Below are 18301 nucleotides of genomic sequence, written 5' to 3' on the forward strand. Positions count from 1 at the left end.
ATCCATGTTATTTTTGGGAAATTAGGTTGAAAGAAACCCAAATTTCTAATATAGAAACTTTGAAAACAGGTCAAATTTGAGCTGAGGACAACAGGAGGGTTACATGAAAATCTTTGAGATTATAACATTAAGGTTCAATATTCAGGCATACAGCAGGCTTCATCCTTAAGGAGCTTTTCACCAGTCTTAATCGTATTTGCTTAGCCGTGCAGAATATAGCTTGACTGGTGTTATTTTTACATCATGATCCAATGAAGCCTGGCACCTTGTGCGACTTGACAGTAGAAAATCCCGAGCTGAAGTTAGGGACCGCCTCTAAAGTGACAGGGTTACTGCGGGGTCTTAAAAAGTCTAAAAAAGTCTAAAATTTAAAAATCAAAATTTTAGGCCTTAAAAAGTCTTTAATTCGCAAAAGTATTGTGTTCTACGTCTTAAATAATTTCAAACAGGTCTTACATTTTCCTACGTTCATGTAACGCTACCTCTAATGCTCATTGAAATGTTTTTTTTTTTTTTTATTCTGTGGTGTTGTAGGTCTTCCTTTCGCTAGTCCAAATATAAATTGCTGTATATGTACAGGTCATTATGACTGTGTTGCGTTTATTCAATTTGAATAATTTTATTAACTTTGCAAGTACTTTTGTGACTCTGCATTCCATTGCACTTTTATGTCCTGATATAGGTCTTAAATTTGATTCATAAAGGTCTTAAAAAGGTCTTTAAAAGTCTTAAATTTGACTTGTTGAAACCGGCAGAAACCCTGAGTGAATGCAAAATGAGTAAAAGTAAAAAAGCAATTTCAGATTTTTGTCAATAGCTTTAAAATTAAAATAAAAAAATAAGAAAATAGAATAAAAAGGCTCATTATAGAAATGTCTAATTGATAACCTAATCTTTTACAGCAGGGACCGCTTAACTGAGAGGGACGGATCAGGGGACCCCCTACTACATATATTGTATAAAATTAAGTTGCATATTTAACTTAACCTACAATACATATGGGCTGCCTAAAGCCTTTCATACCTAACTTTTTAGTGCATATCATTCTAAGCTATTACAATAATAATTGTTGGCACGATTTTATAAATCATGTTTTAATGTGTCAGTGGCATACTGAATACTGATTAACTATCTGTGTGACTACCTTACCAATAGGCCAGTAAGTCTATCATCAATGTTTTTTTTCACAAATAGGCTAATTTATATTTGCTAATAATATTTTGGATTCATGTTAAGACATTTTAATTTTTGAAAAAAAAAAAGAATTAACAATAATTTGGTGGCCCCCCCTGCAGTAACTCTAAGGACCCACTAGGGGTCCTGGACCCCCTGTTGAAGATCTCTGTTTTACAGTATACCCAGCACTTGGTAGGCGCTCGAAAGGGAACATAGTAAATTGTTGGCAGGAGCCAATATCACGTGCTTGCCAAAGGACCCCCAGTGAGTTATTCCAGTCATGAAGACAACCTTAATCATTCTGTAAGAAACTGCTGAGTCATCATGAAGAACCCAATAAAATCAGCCAGGCTAGCAACCAGACTCACAGTCGAGCCAACCACCAGAAAAAAGGTAAAAAAAAAAAAAACATTAAATCATGCAGTTGAAAATAAAAAAAAAAGCAAAGTCATAGAAATAAGTTGAGAGTAAAGAAGGCAGCAGCCACAGAGAAACAAAGACATGGTTTGTGTCTTTACATCTTTACGGAGATTTGAAATGTAGAAAGAATGTGATATTCCAGTGTTTTTCCTGATTTAGAATGGGTCTTTGGAGGGTAACTACTAGAGGCCTCACGATACTTATGTCACGACACAATATTATTGCGATTTTAAACATATTGCAAAATTCTGCGATATATTGCAGTTTATTACCTTTTTTCCACAAATTTGAAATGATGTCCCCAAAAGGAAACTTCTGTTTCATCTAAAAAAGTTCTCTGTTTGTTTAGCTCACTTCAGTTTTATTGCTGCAAAATGGGATTGTCAAGCAGACAAACTGACCAGCACATATATAATAATAGATCGATACTTGGCGTCTGTGTATCGATACAGTATTGCCACGGAAAATATTATATTATACTGTATTGATTTTTTTCCCCCACCCCTAGGGACTATGCCTTCAGTAAGACTCCTATTCAAGTTAATGTTTTGCTTGTTCAATGGTTGTTTGGTAAATTCCTATTAAATACATTCAGAGAGGATTTGGAGTGCTATTTTTATTCTCAATTCTTATCATTTTGGCACTAGTGACTTTCCTTTGGTGCTGGCTAAAACCTCTTTGAGGGGGTGCGCCAAAAATTCCTCCATGCAAGAAAAACCCTGTATTCATGGATGGGCTTTCACTCCAGATGTAGAGGCTGTTTCTTTCTCCCACGACTCCCTGGGAAGAGGAGGAGGGGGAGACGAAGGAGGGGGAGGAAGCTGTCCCGGGACTCCAGAGATGAGGAGAAGACAGGAGGAGGCGCTGAGGAGGCTGGCGGGACAGGTAGGATCTACTGGATCACACAATACAGCTCAACAGTGGCTATGTTTCCATCCACTTGTCAACCCAATAATCTGAAGTTCGCTAAAGACATTCATGCGAATACAAATTTTTCATGTGAAAGTGTGTTTCCATTTAACGGCTTTAAAGTGAATAAAAACCTGTGCGAAATGACGTCACATGCCGTTTCCGTTCGTTTTCGCACTGAATCGCACAACATTCAAGCTGACATTTGCGGAAAAAAAGTTTGCAAGCCAAAATGGATTGCGCTGTCTACCTACAAGTGATTAATATTGCACAAGCTGTAAATGTGCCAGCTGATAACCACGTATTGCGCTATATTGAGAAAACGACGCTGTCAAAAATCGCTATGATGATGCAGATGCACGTAAATGCCAGACGACAACTATCTAAAATAGCCGTTATATTTTATTATATTTAAAAAGTTTCTCATCTCCTCATTCGTCCCCTTATATCTGTCTTTATTGACATCCGCTGTGTCTGCAAAGAAAGCAGAAACGTAAAACTTCTTTTTCTTCGTTTCATGGCTGGTTAAGACCATAAAATGACCTAAAATGTAATCGCAAATTCATAATTTATTCGGCAAATAACTTTTCCATCAGCATTTGTCGCAAAAGCAGTTTATTGATCTAGCTGTCTGGATTTACCCTGCAGAGATCTGAGGAGCAGTTAACCATAGTCCTCAGAAATCCACCAGAGTTTAAAATGTCAACACAAAGAAAACCCAAGTCAACGGATATCCGGCCCAAATGAGTGAAATCCAAAATTTCCGTTGGCAATGGAGGTGGAACGTTGAGGATATAGACTAACCTGCTATTAATATGGATGTTACACAAAATGCCTCTCCACTGATTTGTAATGCCAAAACAGACACATTTCATCACATTTCTCTCCAAATCCACAACAACCAACTCAACGTCTTGCTAAAATCCACAACTCATGCTAATATGTCTCCCTGTCTGCCTTTGCAGGTAGTCTCATATCACTTCTGTCAGGCTGATAACTGTCACACCTGTCTGGTTCCCGAGTTCGTCCACAACATGGCGGCGATGCTCAGCGACGCCCCTCAGCTGTCGGCCTATCGGGAGCTGCTGCACAGGTCGCCACAGCTACAGAGCATGCTCAGTCTGCGCTCCTGCATCCAGGATCCAAGCTCCGCCCTCCAGAGAGGGATACTACAACCATTGGACGCTCTCTACACAGGTACACTCAGAGTGTACTGTATTCTGATAGCTTCACTATTGTAAACAGAAGAGACAGTACTTTATCTGTTCAAGTTTTTTTTCCAGTGTTGTTATGTAACAAAGTACAAATATTTCGTCACTGTACTTAAATAGAATTGTCACATAATTGTACTTTACTTACGTTATTTATATTTCTACATATTACATACATATACATATATTCTATTTATATATTCTTTCGACATATTACATACATATACATATATTCTATTTACATATTCTTTCTATACATTTCCCCTAAGCATCTTTGTTACTCATTACTACAAAATAAAATCAGAAGAAATTTGTTAGACTGCACAAAAAAAGAAGCAGGTTTGGCGAATCATTGCTCCTAGATTGCAAGTTGATGTACTCTCCATTCCAGTTGGTCATGTAATTCTGTTTTTCTCTTTTTTAATGTCCAACTTTGAAGAATTCAGAATTTGATGTTTAAGAAGGTGTGGAAAACCTGAATAATATGCTTTACTATAAGGAAGCCACAATAAAGTGCACCATCACATTTATTTTTTTACTTTTATTTCTAATAATTAAGTACATTTAGAAAATTACTTTTCAAACTTAAAGCTCTAGTGCGTAACTTTTTTATATTAATGAACGTCCGTTACATTCAAGCTATTGCCAAATGAGTTGCTACAAAGCTAATTAAGACTATCAGCTCCACACAACTCTCTCTGTATTTCTCAATATGGCTGTGTTCAGAAGATTGTGTCGTCCGGCGAGTGAAGATAATGACCTCTTCTGAAGAGTCCATCATGTAATTTTAATCCTCCATGTCCTCCTTGGCTACTAGCAACTGCGTGGAGGAGGGGTGTGGGCGGTGCACGATTATGGAAGGCTTGTGTCATGTGGACGCGTCGACAGTTTTGTTGTCTTACTTAGAATTCCTCATTGGGGAGACAAACTACGCACTATAGCTTTAAGTACAGTAGATATCAGATACTTTAAGACTATTACTCAAGTTCTAAAAGGTGACTTTAACTTCTACCAATGTCATTTATCTGGTAAATTACTTGTACTTTTACTCAAGTATCGATTTCAAGTACTTTACACAAGACTGTTTTTTTTTTTTTTTCTCAGAGAGGAAGTTGCACGTGGAAGGGGCAGGGCTTATCATACTGATTGATGGGCTGAACGAGGCAGAGTTCCACCGGCCGGACTACGGCGACACACTGACTTCCTTCCTGTCCCGAAACATCCAGAAGTTTCCTTCCTGGTTGAAAGTCATTACCACTGTCAGGACCAGTCAGCAGGTACACACTGCATTTAAACATACTCAATGACAATGCTAATATGTTTAGCAGGTGTAATGTTTCCCACTTGTTCACCATCTTAGTTTAGCATTTAGCTTATAAGCACTAAACATGAAGTACATCTGAGGCTGATGGGAATGTTTTGCAGGTATTTGGTCACAAACAAATGGAAGAAAAGTTAGTTGTTGCAATGTACATACAACGCACACACACACACACACACACACACACACACACACACACACACAGTGATGGTGTGTACCTGCTGGTCAGTGGGTGCAGCGACGTTACAGTAACAATAAGCAGTGGCAGAACTCTCTGGAAAGATGACTGGATGGGAAACCGCATGTTGAGCTGCAGCAAGTAGACTTCTGCTAGACTCACAGGGACCACCTATACACACACACTCACACACACACACATGTACAATGCAAAACAAAAATTCAGAAAACTGTTGGATGTTCTGCTAAATTCTACATTAATCAAAGCTGAATATAAGCTAAGTCAGGTGATGGTTTTAGTGGAGTCGTTCCTCGAACTGGCTTTCTTTAAACACATTTAACATTGACTAAAACCCACTTCACAATTTTTTTAAATGGCTTCCAAGATCTCGAAAACTACTTCCTATGACATGGCTGAAACCGTAAAACCAAGAGTTTGATTTATATCAGATAAAAAGTAAGTATTCTGATGCTGGAGATAAAGCAGGCCATCCTTTAGCCTAACGACCGCAGAAAGCTTGAGCTTCACATATCAACCCTGCTATTCCACGCAAAAGTGGAAAAACTCAGAAAAGTCACACAAAAAAATAACGATCAATTCAAGGACTTCTACTAAACACTATACATCTGAAGTTGAGCCAGCGATTTCAGACTTTGACCTGTTCTTTAGCAAACTGAATCTCTCCCCGACTCATTTCTCAGTCTGAGATAAAACAGGCAATCAAGGCATTAGCGGGCGGCGAGGCTGGAGGAGATGACGGATTTAGCATAAACTTTTACAAAACCTTATCAGATATATTGAGTGACAAACTCCAGAATTTTTATAGAGGCAAAACAAAGTGGTGTACTTCCTGTTTCTCTAAATGTCCTCACTCATAATGGTATTATTTATTTATAGTATCAAATTATAACAAGAGTTATCTCAAGACACTTTACAGATAGAGTAGGTCTAGACCACACTATAATTTACAAAGACCCAACAATTCCAGTAATTCCAGTAATTATTGCCAAGCCCAATAATAACCTTATGCAGTGTTCTCGCTCACTAACTGTGAGGTAAAACATTATGCAAAGATCCTAGCATGGAGGCTTGATCAGGTGCTTCCTCAGCTTTTCCACATAATCCAGACTGGTTTGTCAGATATAGAGAAATAGCGGCCAGTATGAGAACGTTAGTGCATATAATGCATTATGCATAAGTCATCACTGTCTCATTAGTTTGGTACAGTGCGGGTATAAAGCCTGACATCACAATACAAACGACCCAGAGTGTTTTTTCCCCCAGTACCAGAATGTTAAATTATGCAGCCTAACCTCTTCCAGTGCTGACACCGCACTATGGGGATAGGTCTGCCAATACGAGACTTTTGGCATCTCATTAGATGGAGAAAAGGCCTTTGACCGCTTGAATGGCCTTTCCTATTGAAATCCCTCAGGCACTTTGGGTTTGGAGCCAATTATATACCACTGGTATCACTATTATATACTTCTCCAAAGGCACGAATGTCCACTAATGGAACCGTATAGCTTGCCCTGCAGAGCGGCTGCTGTTAAGGATATCCACTGAGACCACTGCTTTTTGTTTTTGCGACGTAAAGAGCACCTTTTTTTTTTAGGGGTGGGGATCGAAAATTGTATGTATATTGATTTCCTTTGGGGTGATTTTCAAAATCGATAATTTTCCCTAGAATTGATATTTATTTATTCATTTATTTTACCAATGATTGACCATAGTATCTTCTGTTTATACGGTGCCGCCGTTGGCGACTACATCATCTCCATTTCCAGCAAAACAGACTGAAAGCAGAAAATGCGGAAAATCCATCTTATGTTCTTCTTTACAAATAAAATACTGTAAATGTCGGACTGACTGACTGACATGTGATGTGCATTATTCTTAGAAAACAATTAGTTTTTAGAAATGTCTCATGATCTATTGTCTCTAGAGGTGTATTATTCAACTTTTGTTTTTGTTAAAGAAGAAAAATTCGCAATTCTCAATACTATCCAATCGCAATACTGTTCGAGTCACGTGAAAGAATCGAATCGGGACAAAGGCGTATCGTCCCAGCCCTAGTTTTGATGTAAATCACATTAAAATAGAGGCGTTTAACTTTCCATAGGGTGCTGCTATTGGCTGGGGGTTGCACACCCACGTGTGTTGTAAATGGCAATTTACTGTTGTTAAGTCTCACTCGTCTCATAAAGCTCTGGAACGACATTGCCTTAGTCCTCCATCAAGTCCACATCATGGACACCTGCTGTCCAGAAACGGTTTAGACAGGAATACGTAATCTATTTGCATAACGGCATCGCTTAAGGTGATTAAACAGGAAGGGAAGCCTTAACAAAAGATTAAGAAGACAGTCTCGCAAAATCTTTTGCCCTGTTGCTGCTTCTTTGGCGTGCGTGTGTGTGTGTGTGTGTGTGTGTGTGTGTGTGTGTGTGTGTGTGTGTGTGTGTGTGTGTGTGTGTGTGTGTGTGTGTGTGTGTGTGTTAAGTTTCGGCTGAGCTAAAGCCCCAGGTATTATTGTTTAACTCCCTTATTCTGTACAATGTGTAATGTCATATTTTATTATTTTTTGTCTTAATGTATTTATTTGTCACGTGATGGGGAAAGTTCATTTTGGCGTCACTTTGACAGTGAATAACTTTACATCTGAAGCGTTTAAAGACGCCATTGTTTATTTCTAAAGAAACACGACAGTGTATAAAAGGCTCCATTACCTTGTACCTCACATTATGGCCCCGTAGCAGGCGTTTTTGTAAAAATAGGCTAACGATTGTGACATAACCACGCAACTTTCTGTCGCATAGTAGAGAAATTACCGTACAGTACAGGAGAAGCTCGCAGGCAGTTTAATTTAGCTGTTTAAGTTTAATTACTAATGTAAACTAGCATTTTAGTTAGCAGTAATTAGCCTGTGCCTATGTTATCTCCTTACATATACCTACGCTCTCCGTCTCTGCAAGATTGGGAATGATTGAGATTTCTCTTGGCACAGCTACCAGAAGACTTAGAACTTTCAGACAGGTTGCTCACGTCACATCTACGTCATCAAGCTAGTAACGCTCAGCCATTACCGGAAAAGTGCTTCTAATATCCTACACTGCTCACCCGTGGAAGTCTACAGCGTCGATTTGTCCATTAATTTTACACTCTATGGTTGAAGCTGGTTCTCGATCCTTTCTAAGCTAACATTAGGGGCTCTGTCCTGTTCTTTGTAGAATTTGGGAAAGGTAACACAAAAGCAACCCCAGCCAACCTTATCCCTGAGATAGCGTTGCATTTGCCAAACACATCGGTTAGCATCCTCAATCCCCTTTTTTTCCCCCGTAAGATTTGAAGTGAAAACATACTGTTTGAAAATTCTAAGTATGTAAGCTAAACAGCCAGCAGCCAGGGCTGTGTAAGAACGAAATAAGAGTCTGATCTTATACTTTTCCTTATCATATTTAGTAGGGGTGGGAATCACCAGAGGCCTCACGATACGATATCATCACGATACTTATGTCACGATACGATATTATTGCGATTTTAAACATATTGCAATATTCTGCAATATATTGCAATTATTACCTTTCTCCAACTTCAATTTTTTCTCAATTTCAAATTATGTCCCCAAAAGGAAACTTTGTCAACATCTGTTTTATCTAAAAAGATACATTTCTCTGTTTGTTCATCTCACTTCAGTTTTATTGCTGCAAAATGGGATTGTCAAGCAGACAACCTGACCAACACACATATCATAAAAGATCAATACTTGGCGTCTGTGTATCGATACAGTATTGCCACGAAAAGTATCGCGATACTATGCTGTATCAATTTTTTTCCCCCACCCCTAATATTTAGAATACTAACACTCTCTATCAAGTGCATATTTAAGACTCCTTTCCTAGGGTTCTTGTTTCAACACAAGTCGGCAAGAAACTACATTTCCAACTCAGGAAGCTAACGCAGCTAAACCATATCTGTTTCTCTGTGTTTTTGTCAGGACATCACTCGTTCTCTACCTTTTCACTGCATCTCTCTGGACAGGATGGAAGAGAACAGCGCCATAGACCAGGACCTGCAGGTAACGTGCACACAGTCGGCCTGGTTGTCTGTCTCTCTGTCCATCTATCTGTACACTCATACGTCTGTCTCTTTCTTTTCCTCAGGGTTACCTGATGCAGCGTATCCACAGCAGTGCGGAGATCCAGAGCAATGTATCGCTGAGCAACGGTCGCCTCGACAACACGGCACTGGCCAAGCTGATCGGCCACCTGAAGAGCCTGAGCAGGGGCTCGTACCTCTACCTGAAACTGACCCTGGACCTGATAGAGGGAGGATACCTCGTCCTGAAGAGTTCCAGCTTCAAGGTGAGGAAGGGTTGGGGAAGGAGGGAAGAAAGAACAGGTGGCGGTAAAATGAAAGAATGACGTTTGAAGTTTGTCAGGTTAGTCAAATATAAAAGATAATTACCTACTTGGACAATTGCTTGTTTGGGGTTATGTTACTGATTTAGAGGGCTTTCACACCTTCCTCGTTATGTCCGGACTTTCGGACTTTTCAGTTTGATCCGAACCAAAATTACAGGCGTGAAACCTCCTCTGGGCCACGGCCCGGACCAAACAGCAGGAATTTGATCCAACTAAGGGCGCTTTAACATCTGCCCCTTAGTTCGGTTGAATCGCACTAGAGCTGGTTTTCCCCCTAGGTGCGGTTCGTTTGGGCAGGTGAGAAAGCGGGAATCGCACTCGGGTGCGCACCAAAAGCGGACCAAACAAACGTACCGAGACCTGCTTGATGAGGTGGACCGTGAGCTAAATGTCTCCTGTAGTCAGGTGTGTTTAGCACTCTGCAACTGTAGCAGCTTGCAGTGTTTATCTTACAGAAATAGACAGCAGTCAAGCGCGCCGTCCGTCACTCGCATCTCCGTGGTCCAACCAGCCGCCGCTAAAGTTGGAGACAGACGCCGGCAGAGCGGAGCAACGTCTCGGTGAGCAGAGCAGACGTAGTCATGTCGCTCGTGAAAACAACGTGTGATCATTTAAATAAATGAGCTGGTTTGACCATGGAGATGAAAAAAATATGCACTAGTCCAGAACACAGGACGTTCTTCCTGTATTTACTTTCTTGCAACCGCCCCCAGACGCATACCAATAAGAACTTTTTTGCGTGATTTGTAATGGCGCATTTTGGTACGCTTAGATTTTTCCAGGTGTGAAACGAAACCCAACCAAGGGGAAATCCTCCAAGTTTACAAACTCATCAACTGATTCGGGCCAGAGAGAAACAAACTAAAGATGTGAAAATACCCTAAAAGAGGTGGTCTCGGTCCAGATCAAACTGAACCAAGGTTTGGTTCGTTTCTAGCATAAAAGCATTTTTTTGGACGGTTCAAACTTTTAGACCAAATACAGGAACTTCTGGCAGGATATCGTTGTGTTATTAGTCCGGGGAAGCTCCTTTAAGGAACCAGCTCAGTGCTAAGTGTGTACGTGAGAGAGGGACGGTGGATGTGCTCAGAGAAGACAGCCGTCGGCTATCAGATCCGAGAATAAATCAGCAGTTTACCTGTCAAGTGGTAGTAAATGTACAGTGTAGGTTTCAGTTTGTCTCTGAATAAATGCTTTAGCTCCTCAAAACCCCATGTAAAGTTGCTGTGTCTTGCTTCTCAACTTCTCAACGCAATAAAACAAAAAAGAGCCGCTGTAGCACGGTAAGAGCAGCAGCCAGTTGGAAAAACTCCGACGCAGAAAGAGGATACGAGAGGACGGGGAAGCCCGTCTACAAACCCAATCAATTACAACTGTCAGAAGACGCAGCTCTCGTATATGACGACGACAGGACGTAGTTCTGTCATGTATAGTTCTTTAGCCCGCTTGCATAACTGCAGTGTGCAACCAAAACTAACCGCATCAAATTTATACAATGTAACAAAAACACAAGCCTCGGTCCGGACATTAGTTCGGACTTTCATGTGTGAAAAGACCCTTAGTTCTTTGTTTTGTCATTAATAAGCTAGAAATCAAAGGAACGAGACTGTGTACATAAACGATCATAGACTTCAATGGTAGCAGCTCGCTATAGCTGTTCGCGGGTTCCGGTAAACATTTCCATGGTAACTGCGAGCTCCACCATTCAGAGAGATGTCGCTGTTACGCTTAGGATTGTGGGTAGTGTAGTATTTCTCCATAAGATCGGGAGTAAAACATGTTTTTCCTAAATCAAGGTTGATTTTATACGTCTGGCTTCTACAGAAGCATAAATCTTTGTTTCACAAACTCTACCTTGGATGGTTTAGACATCATGGCTGATAATCAAAGTCCTTATGGAAAAAATAAATGGGATTTTTAATTTCCCGAACCACACTTTTGAGCTCTTTAGACAGCTGACATAGAGGTGAAAGCAAATTCAAAAGTCAATGTCAAAGCAATTAAGTAGGCTTTTGATATAATTTGACAAGTGAGCACAGAAAGCAGTTGAAGTGCAAGAGATGTAAGTAGTTGAACTGTTATTAATAGAGATGAAAGAAATTGAAACATCAGTTTAGTCGTAAACAATAAAAGTTATTATAATTTCCGCTCATGTTGAAAGTGCCGCAGAGTTAAAATTGTATGCGCTGGAAATAGTCATAGGGAGTGTCAGCAATGACAGCTAATGACAGTTGAAGAGTAAAAAGTGAGAGTTAATGTGTCAAGCTTAAAGAGGGAGAAATGTTATCTGACGAGTAAGACTTGAAAGCAGTTGCGTTACCAGATGAAATATAGAGATGAAAACGGAACAAAGAAAAAAAGAAATTTCTGTTACAGTGGAAGCGCCGGAGTAGCTGAAAGTGATTGTAATGTCATTTGACGACAAAGTGCTGAAAGCAATTGAACTGTCAGTTGAGTGTTTCACTTATGTGACTTAATTAGTTATTTGTTCATTTTCAACATAACTTCATAAATGACTGGCTCAGTTAGATGTGAATGTGTGTCATTTAGTTACAGTATGTACCACTATAGTCACTTTATTATTGCCTTGTTTCCTAGGTAGACATAGCCAGTATTCATTTTGAAATACAGTATACAGGAAGACTGAACGTGTTTGTGTGTGTGTGTGTGTGTGTGTGTGTGTAGGTGGTCCCTGTGAGTCTAGCAGAAGTCTACTTGCTGCAGCTCAACATGCGGTTTCCCACCCAGTCATCGTTCCAGAGAGTTCTGCCACTGCTCAACGTTACTGTGGCGTCGCTGCACCCACTGACCGACCAGCAGGTACACACTGTCACTCTGTGTGTGTGTGTGTGTGTGTACATTCCAACTACCTTAACTTTTCCTCCATTTGTTTGTGACCAAATTTTTTGTGTGTTTAGTATGTATGTTATAATGTTTATTGCTAATTAGCCAAATGCACTAAGGTGAACATATGATAAACATGTTAGCATTGTCATTGAGTATGTTTACATGCACACTAATATTCCACTATTCTTCCGAATATGACATGTCATACATGTCATGTAAACAGAATATTCTGTTTGGATATTCCGAATAAGGTATTTTTCCGAATTTAGCATTTTCTGATTAAGACGTGGGATTCGGGATTATTCTGGTTTTAGAAGCATTCTTTGGACATATATACAGCACGTTCAGAATTTGCATCTCAATCTGGATTCTACCACCTGTTTACGGCTTATGGGCAGCTCTGTGCGTTGCTATGGTTGTTGTACGACGAGGACCTGTCAAAAAATGAAACTACACGTTGCGTCACTGCAACAACTGTGATTGGTCCGCTTAGCCGTGGCTTGGTAGCATTGCATTTCCCCCTACTCATTTCCGGGTTCTCCTTCTCCATAAACAACATGATATCAAGGAGAGCGTTAACTTTTCCTACAGGGGAGACACTTGGTTTCTCTCACTATGCCTCTAGAGACGGTACTTGCTCCGAAGTCACTCTCTTACTCACTCTACAACACACTCCCCACCCATACACGCATGCCAGCCCTGCTGTTTTCTTAAAAAGATACGCTAGAATGCTGCAGACCTCAGCACACAAGTGTAAACCCTAGGCCACTTACGTAGGCTACAGCTAAAGCTCTGCGTAAAGCCCCCGCAGAAGCATACATCCCACATAAGTCTTGTTAGCATATCTTTGACATAATGAAAATGGAATATGAATACACTTGAAATTTTTTCCTCCTCCAGCTGTTTGAGGTGGTGAATGCGGGCACTCTGACTGGAGGAATGCTACACTGGGGGGAGTTTGTGCACCGTCTGGAGCAGCTCTCCTCTTTCTTAGTGCGGCGGAGCGACGGCAACAGGATGCTGAATCATGCCTCCTTCAGGGAGTGGCTGATGTGGAGAGAGGAGGGTCAGGACGACAGGTTCCTCTGCGACCCCAGGTACACTAACAGACAGTGAGAGAGTGAGAGTGAAAAAGACAGAGGAAGAAAGAGAGAAGTTCTTACTAAGCTGTCTGTTTGTCTCCAGGAGCGGTCACACTCTCCTGGCCTTCTGGCTCTGCAGACAGGAAGGAAAGTTGAACCGACAGGAGACGCTGGAGCTGGGACATCACATCCTGAAGGCTCATATCTACAAGGTTAGCGCACACACACACACACACACACACACACACATGCACACAGTCTTCAAGTGGCACAGTACAGACAGGTTAAGACCAGGTGCCAACATGAGTAGTTGTTTTAGTGCTATAAACTGCAGTAATTAGCTATTAGCATCTAACAATCTGGTCAGAGCCCTGGATTTTAAAGGTGCCATATCATGCTCATTTTCATGTGTATACTTGTGTTTTGGGTTTCTACTAGAACATGTTTTTATGCTTTAATGTTCAAAAAACACTTTATTTTTCTTATACTGTCTGTCTGAATATACCTGTATTCACCATCTGTCTGAAACGCTCCGTTTTAGCAACTGTCTCTTTAAGTCACTCACCCGAAAAAAGCCAGTCTGCTCTGATTGATTGCATCTGCACTTTCAGCATCTCTAAACCATCATAGCAGCCGGGGAATTACTGTTACGGCACTTTCTACCTATATATAGTATAGTTGTGACCTCACAACCATACGGAAGTCCTGACGGCTCGTTTAAAGGAACACGCCGACTTATTGGGACTTCAGCTTATTCACCGTATCCCCCAGAGTTAGATAAGTCCATACATACCCTTCTCATCTCCATGCGTGTCATAACTCTGTCTGATGCCCCCACCGCTAGCCTTGCTTAGCACAGATGCTGGAGGTAACCGGCTCCATTTAGTCTACTGATCCCAATAAGTGACAAAATAACGCCAGCATTTTCCTATTTACATGTTGTGATTTGTATAGTCACAGCGTGTACAAATAACAACGTCATATGAGACACAGCCATCTTCTAACCGTATACAAACTGGGAACTAATTCTCAGAAGGCAAAGCACTGCTACTTGGGCGGAGTGATATTACTCCAACTCTGAGCGAACTCCAGGCGAACTCTCTGCTCCTCACCACGGGGCTTCTCAGGTGCTGCGAGCAAATCACTCCGCCCAAGTAGCAGAAGTAGCAGTGCTTCGCCTTCTCAGATAATGTTACTTAATTTTAATGCTAACGCTACTCTTTTTTAAGATAGAGTTTCTTACTTTTTTAATGCTAATGCTACTTCTGTCATGTTAGCTAACTAGAGCCGACAAATGACTTTCAAGGTGTAGTAAAAAGGTTGTGAGGGTGAGTGCCTGTAAACAAGTATTCCAGCTGTAAGGTTTTCCAGCTGTTGTTGCTCGCAAGTTGTTGGTTTATTGTTATAGAAAATGTCCAAATATATCTCTATTATCCGTCTAACTGTTTGTTTCTGTTGTTTCTATTCTCGTCTCCAGGGTCTGAGTAAAAAGCTTGGGGTTTCCTCCTCAGTTCTGCAGGGGCTGTGGCTGTCCTACAGCACGGAGAACCTGAGCCCTGCTCTGTCATCGCTGCGTAACCTCTACACGCCCAACATCAAGGTAACATTTTGCACACTCACATCCACTCATACACGTGCCAATACAGGCGGACTGTAACTAGGGCTGGGGGAAAAAATCGATTCACATATGTATCGTGATTTATTTTTTGAACGATTTTTAATATTGATTCTTTTCCCAAGGATCAATATTTAGTATTTGTTTTTTTTACCAATGATTCACCTAAATCTTTAACCCAGGGGTCTTCAAAGTTTTAAGCAAAGGACCCTTTAACTGAAAGAGACGGATCAGGGACCCCCTACTACATATATTCTATCAAATTAAGTTGCATAATACAGAATCAATATTTTTTATTTAATTTTTTTACCAACTATTCACGTAAATAGTTTATTTTTATACGGTACCGCTGATGGCGAATACATCATATCCGTTTCCAGAAAAACTGACCAAATGCAGAAAATCCATGTTATGTACTTCTTTACATGAATGAATGAATGAATGAATGAATGAATGAATGAATAATTTTATTATTGTGTCATGCACACAAAAAAGTGCCCAGCCCAAACGGGCTTACAAGACACCATTATTTATAGCAAGGGACCAGATATCAGAATAGCAACTTAAACTAGAAAATTCCGCAAGAAATTTTGACAGTGTGCCTTACTACTTGGTGCACATGCCAATAACATTCAGGGTAGTATTCAACTTTCAAATCACATAAATACTTTTTAAAATATTCAACCTTTGAGGCTTTGAAAAAAAGCCCTTCTGACATTTTTACATTAGTGTGTTTTGGATAGTTGATAGTTGGGATAGATGTTTGACAGGTCAAGAATGTCCATTTGATGATGATTATAACTCTGTTCGTTTTAGGTCGTTTTACTACCTTTAATTCAAAAACCATGAGTCCAAACGACAAAATATTATCATATTATCAGTAGTCTGGCAAACGCATTAATGTGGGTTTTATGTTTGTGGTGCGACACAGAGCAGGTAACAAAAAGGGAATTGTCTGCATCATTTCAGATATTCTTTTTCATTGTTTCTATCGGCAGTTGGTACGAACAGAGCCACAAGTTTACATCCGGTGAATTCCATGGTTACATGTCTGCGACAGGCACAAATTTCCCAACATTTTGGTCATATGTTCTGCCCTTTCTAACAGTGTACTTAGGGAGGCAAACAGACTTTCACACAAGGCACAGTGACCTTCCAAGTGAAGCACTGTCCAACTGCCGCACTGCCTCCTTAAATCATACCAGAAATACCAGGAGGAGAACAGAAACAGGCCCTTTTCAGACAGCTACTGTACTCACATTTCTTACACAACACACCATTCTTGCACAGGATGATCAGCAGGGTGTCATGATATCTCTCACAGGATTAAACATTAAGCGATAGCAGTTTTTGAGCTAGATGCAGGACTATCTAAGGTGCGCCAGAGCCTCGTCTCTGTGAAAACACCTGTTGGTGTTGAGGCCTGAAGTCAGTTAGGAGTCAGTCAGTTAGTTCATCATGACATCATGCTAGCTGACAAATAACACCTCTTCTCCTTTCTTCACATTCTCTCCTCCTTTCTTCCTCTCCTCTTCTCGTCCTCTCCTTCTCTTCTCTTCTCTTCTCAGACAGTATGTCCCATATGGTCAAAATTGTTTTTTGTGAGATTTTGTGTGTCACTTAAGCTCGGGGGTGTAAAATAAAGCCCAGTTCAAACCAAAGATTCGCGACGAGACAAAACCATTTTAGAACGTTGCAGGGAAAAGTTGCAGCGGTCTGAACCGGCCCGTCTCAGCTCGACTCAAGCCACCTGATGGTTTCGCTGCGACTCAGTTGTTGAAGTTGCAGAGGCTGGTTTTAGAACGTAAGAGACGTCACCTGTTTCATCAGCCAAAAGAGAAGTCAGCTAGTAAAGTCAGCTACAAACTATAGAAATAAAATGATCCTTAATCCATTTTATTTCTACCAGCTGGTCAAAATGGCAGCGTTTTAGACGGATATGTCGTTATATGGTCAAGCGAGATAGAGAGTGACTGAAGAGAGGGAGCATTAGAACAGAAGTACAACAAGGCGTTGTCATGGAGATGATACACCGTCTTGTCTCGTCGCATTGGTGTGAACAGTTTTAGAACACAGCAGACCGGCTCGTTGCAAGAAGTTGCAAGTTTCAACTCGTCTCGTCCCAAATCTTTGGTCTGAACTGGACTTAAAAGCTGTGATGTGAAATCGCTCACTGTCGCAATCCCCCCCCCCTCCCCCCCGCCGCAACAAAAGGACTAGTTAGAATTTTATGTATTTGCTACGTAGAAACTGGGTAACCAATGGGCGTCGTGTTCCAAAATCGACATAGCCCCACCCCCTTTCCAACATTCGCTTCATCACCAGAGCCGAGAGGAGTACAAAGCAGGAGAGTCATGTCGTTGCTAAAAACCGGCCATGAGAAATGCATCATTCCAGGGTGCAGAGCATCAAATAATCACTGCACGCCCTTCCAAAAGAAAAAATGTCGTAGACAAGTGGGTGGATTTTGTTTTTGGAGACTTTCCTCTACCTGTCCCTAGTCAGGCGTTTCAGATATTTAACAACTGCATATTATCACCACAGTGCCTAACGTTACATGATGCTGGAGTATTAACGTTATCCAAACTAAGAAAAGGGTGGGAAAATCAACTCAAATCTTTTTAATTACATACATTTGTACATTTAATCGATACAAATATAAGTTTATGTGACACCATATGGGACCTTATAAAGAAGGAAAAGAAAATCACAATACGCAATACTATTGAATCGCAACACTTCTAGAATCGCAATTCAAATCGAACTGGCACCCAATAAAGAATCGAATCGGGACAAAAGCATATTGTCCAGCCCTAACTTGTAACTTGGCTCCCTACCTGTCCAGGTGAGCAGGTTGCTGATTATGGGCGGGGCGGACGTGGATTACCGTAGCGACGTCCTCAACAACGCGCCCCTGCTGTGTGTCCACGCTCACCTGGGCCACAGTGATGCTGTGGCACTGCTGCTCGACCTCGGAGCTCAGGTAAGGTTTTCAAATGTTTGTGGAATCATTGCCATTTCGTTTTTTTCAGTCCCTGGCTTTATGAAAATATTGTTGAAGGTTGTAATTGGAGGATTGTGCCAATTTACCGCAACCAAGCTTGTGTCTTCTGTGTTGTTT

At 40.8% G+C, this 18301-nt stretch overlaps 1 protein-coding gene across 3 annotated transcripts in view; it reads left to right on the forward strand.

Annotated features, from left to right (window-relative positions):
- The window catches only part of LOC116045006 (protein TANC2-like), an 87463-nt gene that overhangs the window by 44798 nt on the left and 24364 nt on the right, over positions 1-18301 (forward strand). For all 3 annotated transcript variants that reach the window (XM_031292500.2, XM_035994698.1, XM_035994707.1), the window contains 10 exons: positions 2345-2481; positions 3471-3702; positions 4821-4993; positions 9210-9290; positions 9376-9576; positions 12322-12456; positions 13384-13580; positions 13669-13777; positions 15043-15165; positions 18026-18163. In XM_031292500.2, the coding sequence (XP_031148360.1) occupies positions 2345-2481; positions 3471-3702; positions 4821-4993; positions 9210-9290; positions 9376-9576; positions 12322-12456; positions 13384-13580; positions 13669-13777; positions 15043-15165; positions 18026-18163 (1526 nt within the window). The remainder of the gene's footprint in view (positions 1-2344; positions 2482-3470; positions 3703-4820; positions 4994-9209; positions 9291-9375; positions 9577-12321; positions 12457-13383; positions 13581-13668; positions 13778-15042; positions 15166-18025; positions 18164-18301) is intronic.

Source organism: Sander lucioperca, chromosome 2, assembly GCF_008315115.2.
Source record: "Sander lucioperca isolate FBNREF2018 chromosome 2, SLUC_FBN_1.2, whole genome shotgun sequence".
Classification (NCBI taxonomy): Eukaryota; Metazoa; Chordata; class Actinopteri; order Perciformes; family Percidae; genus Sander; species Sander lucioperca.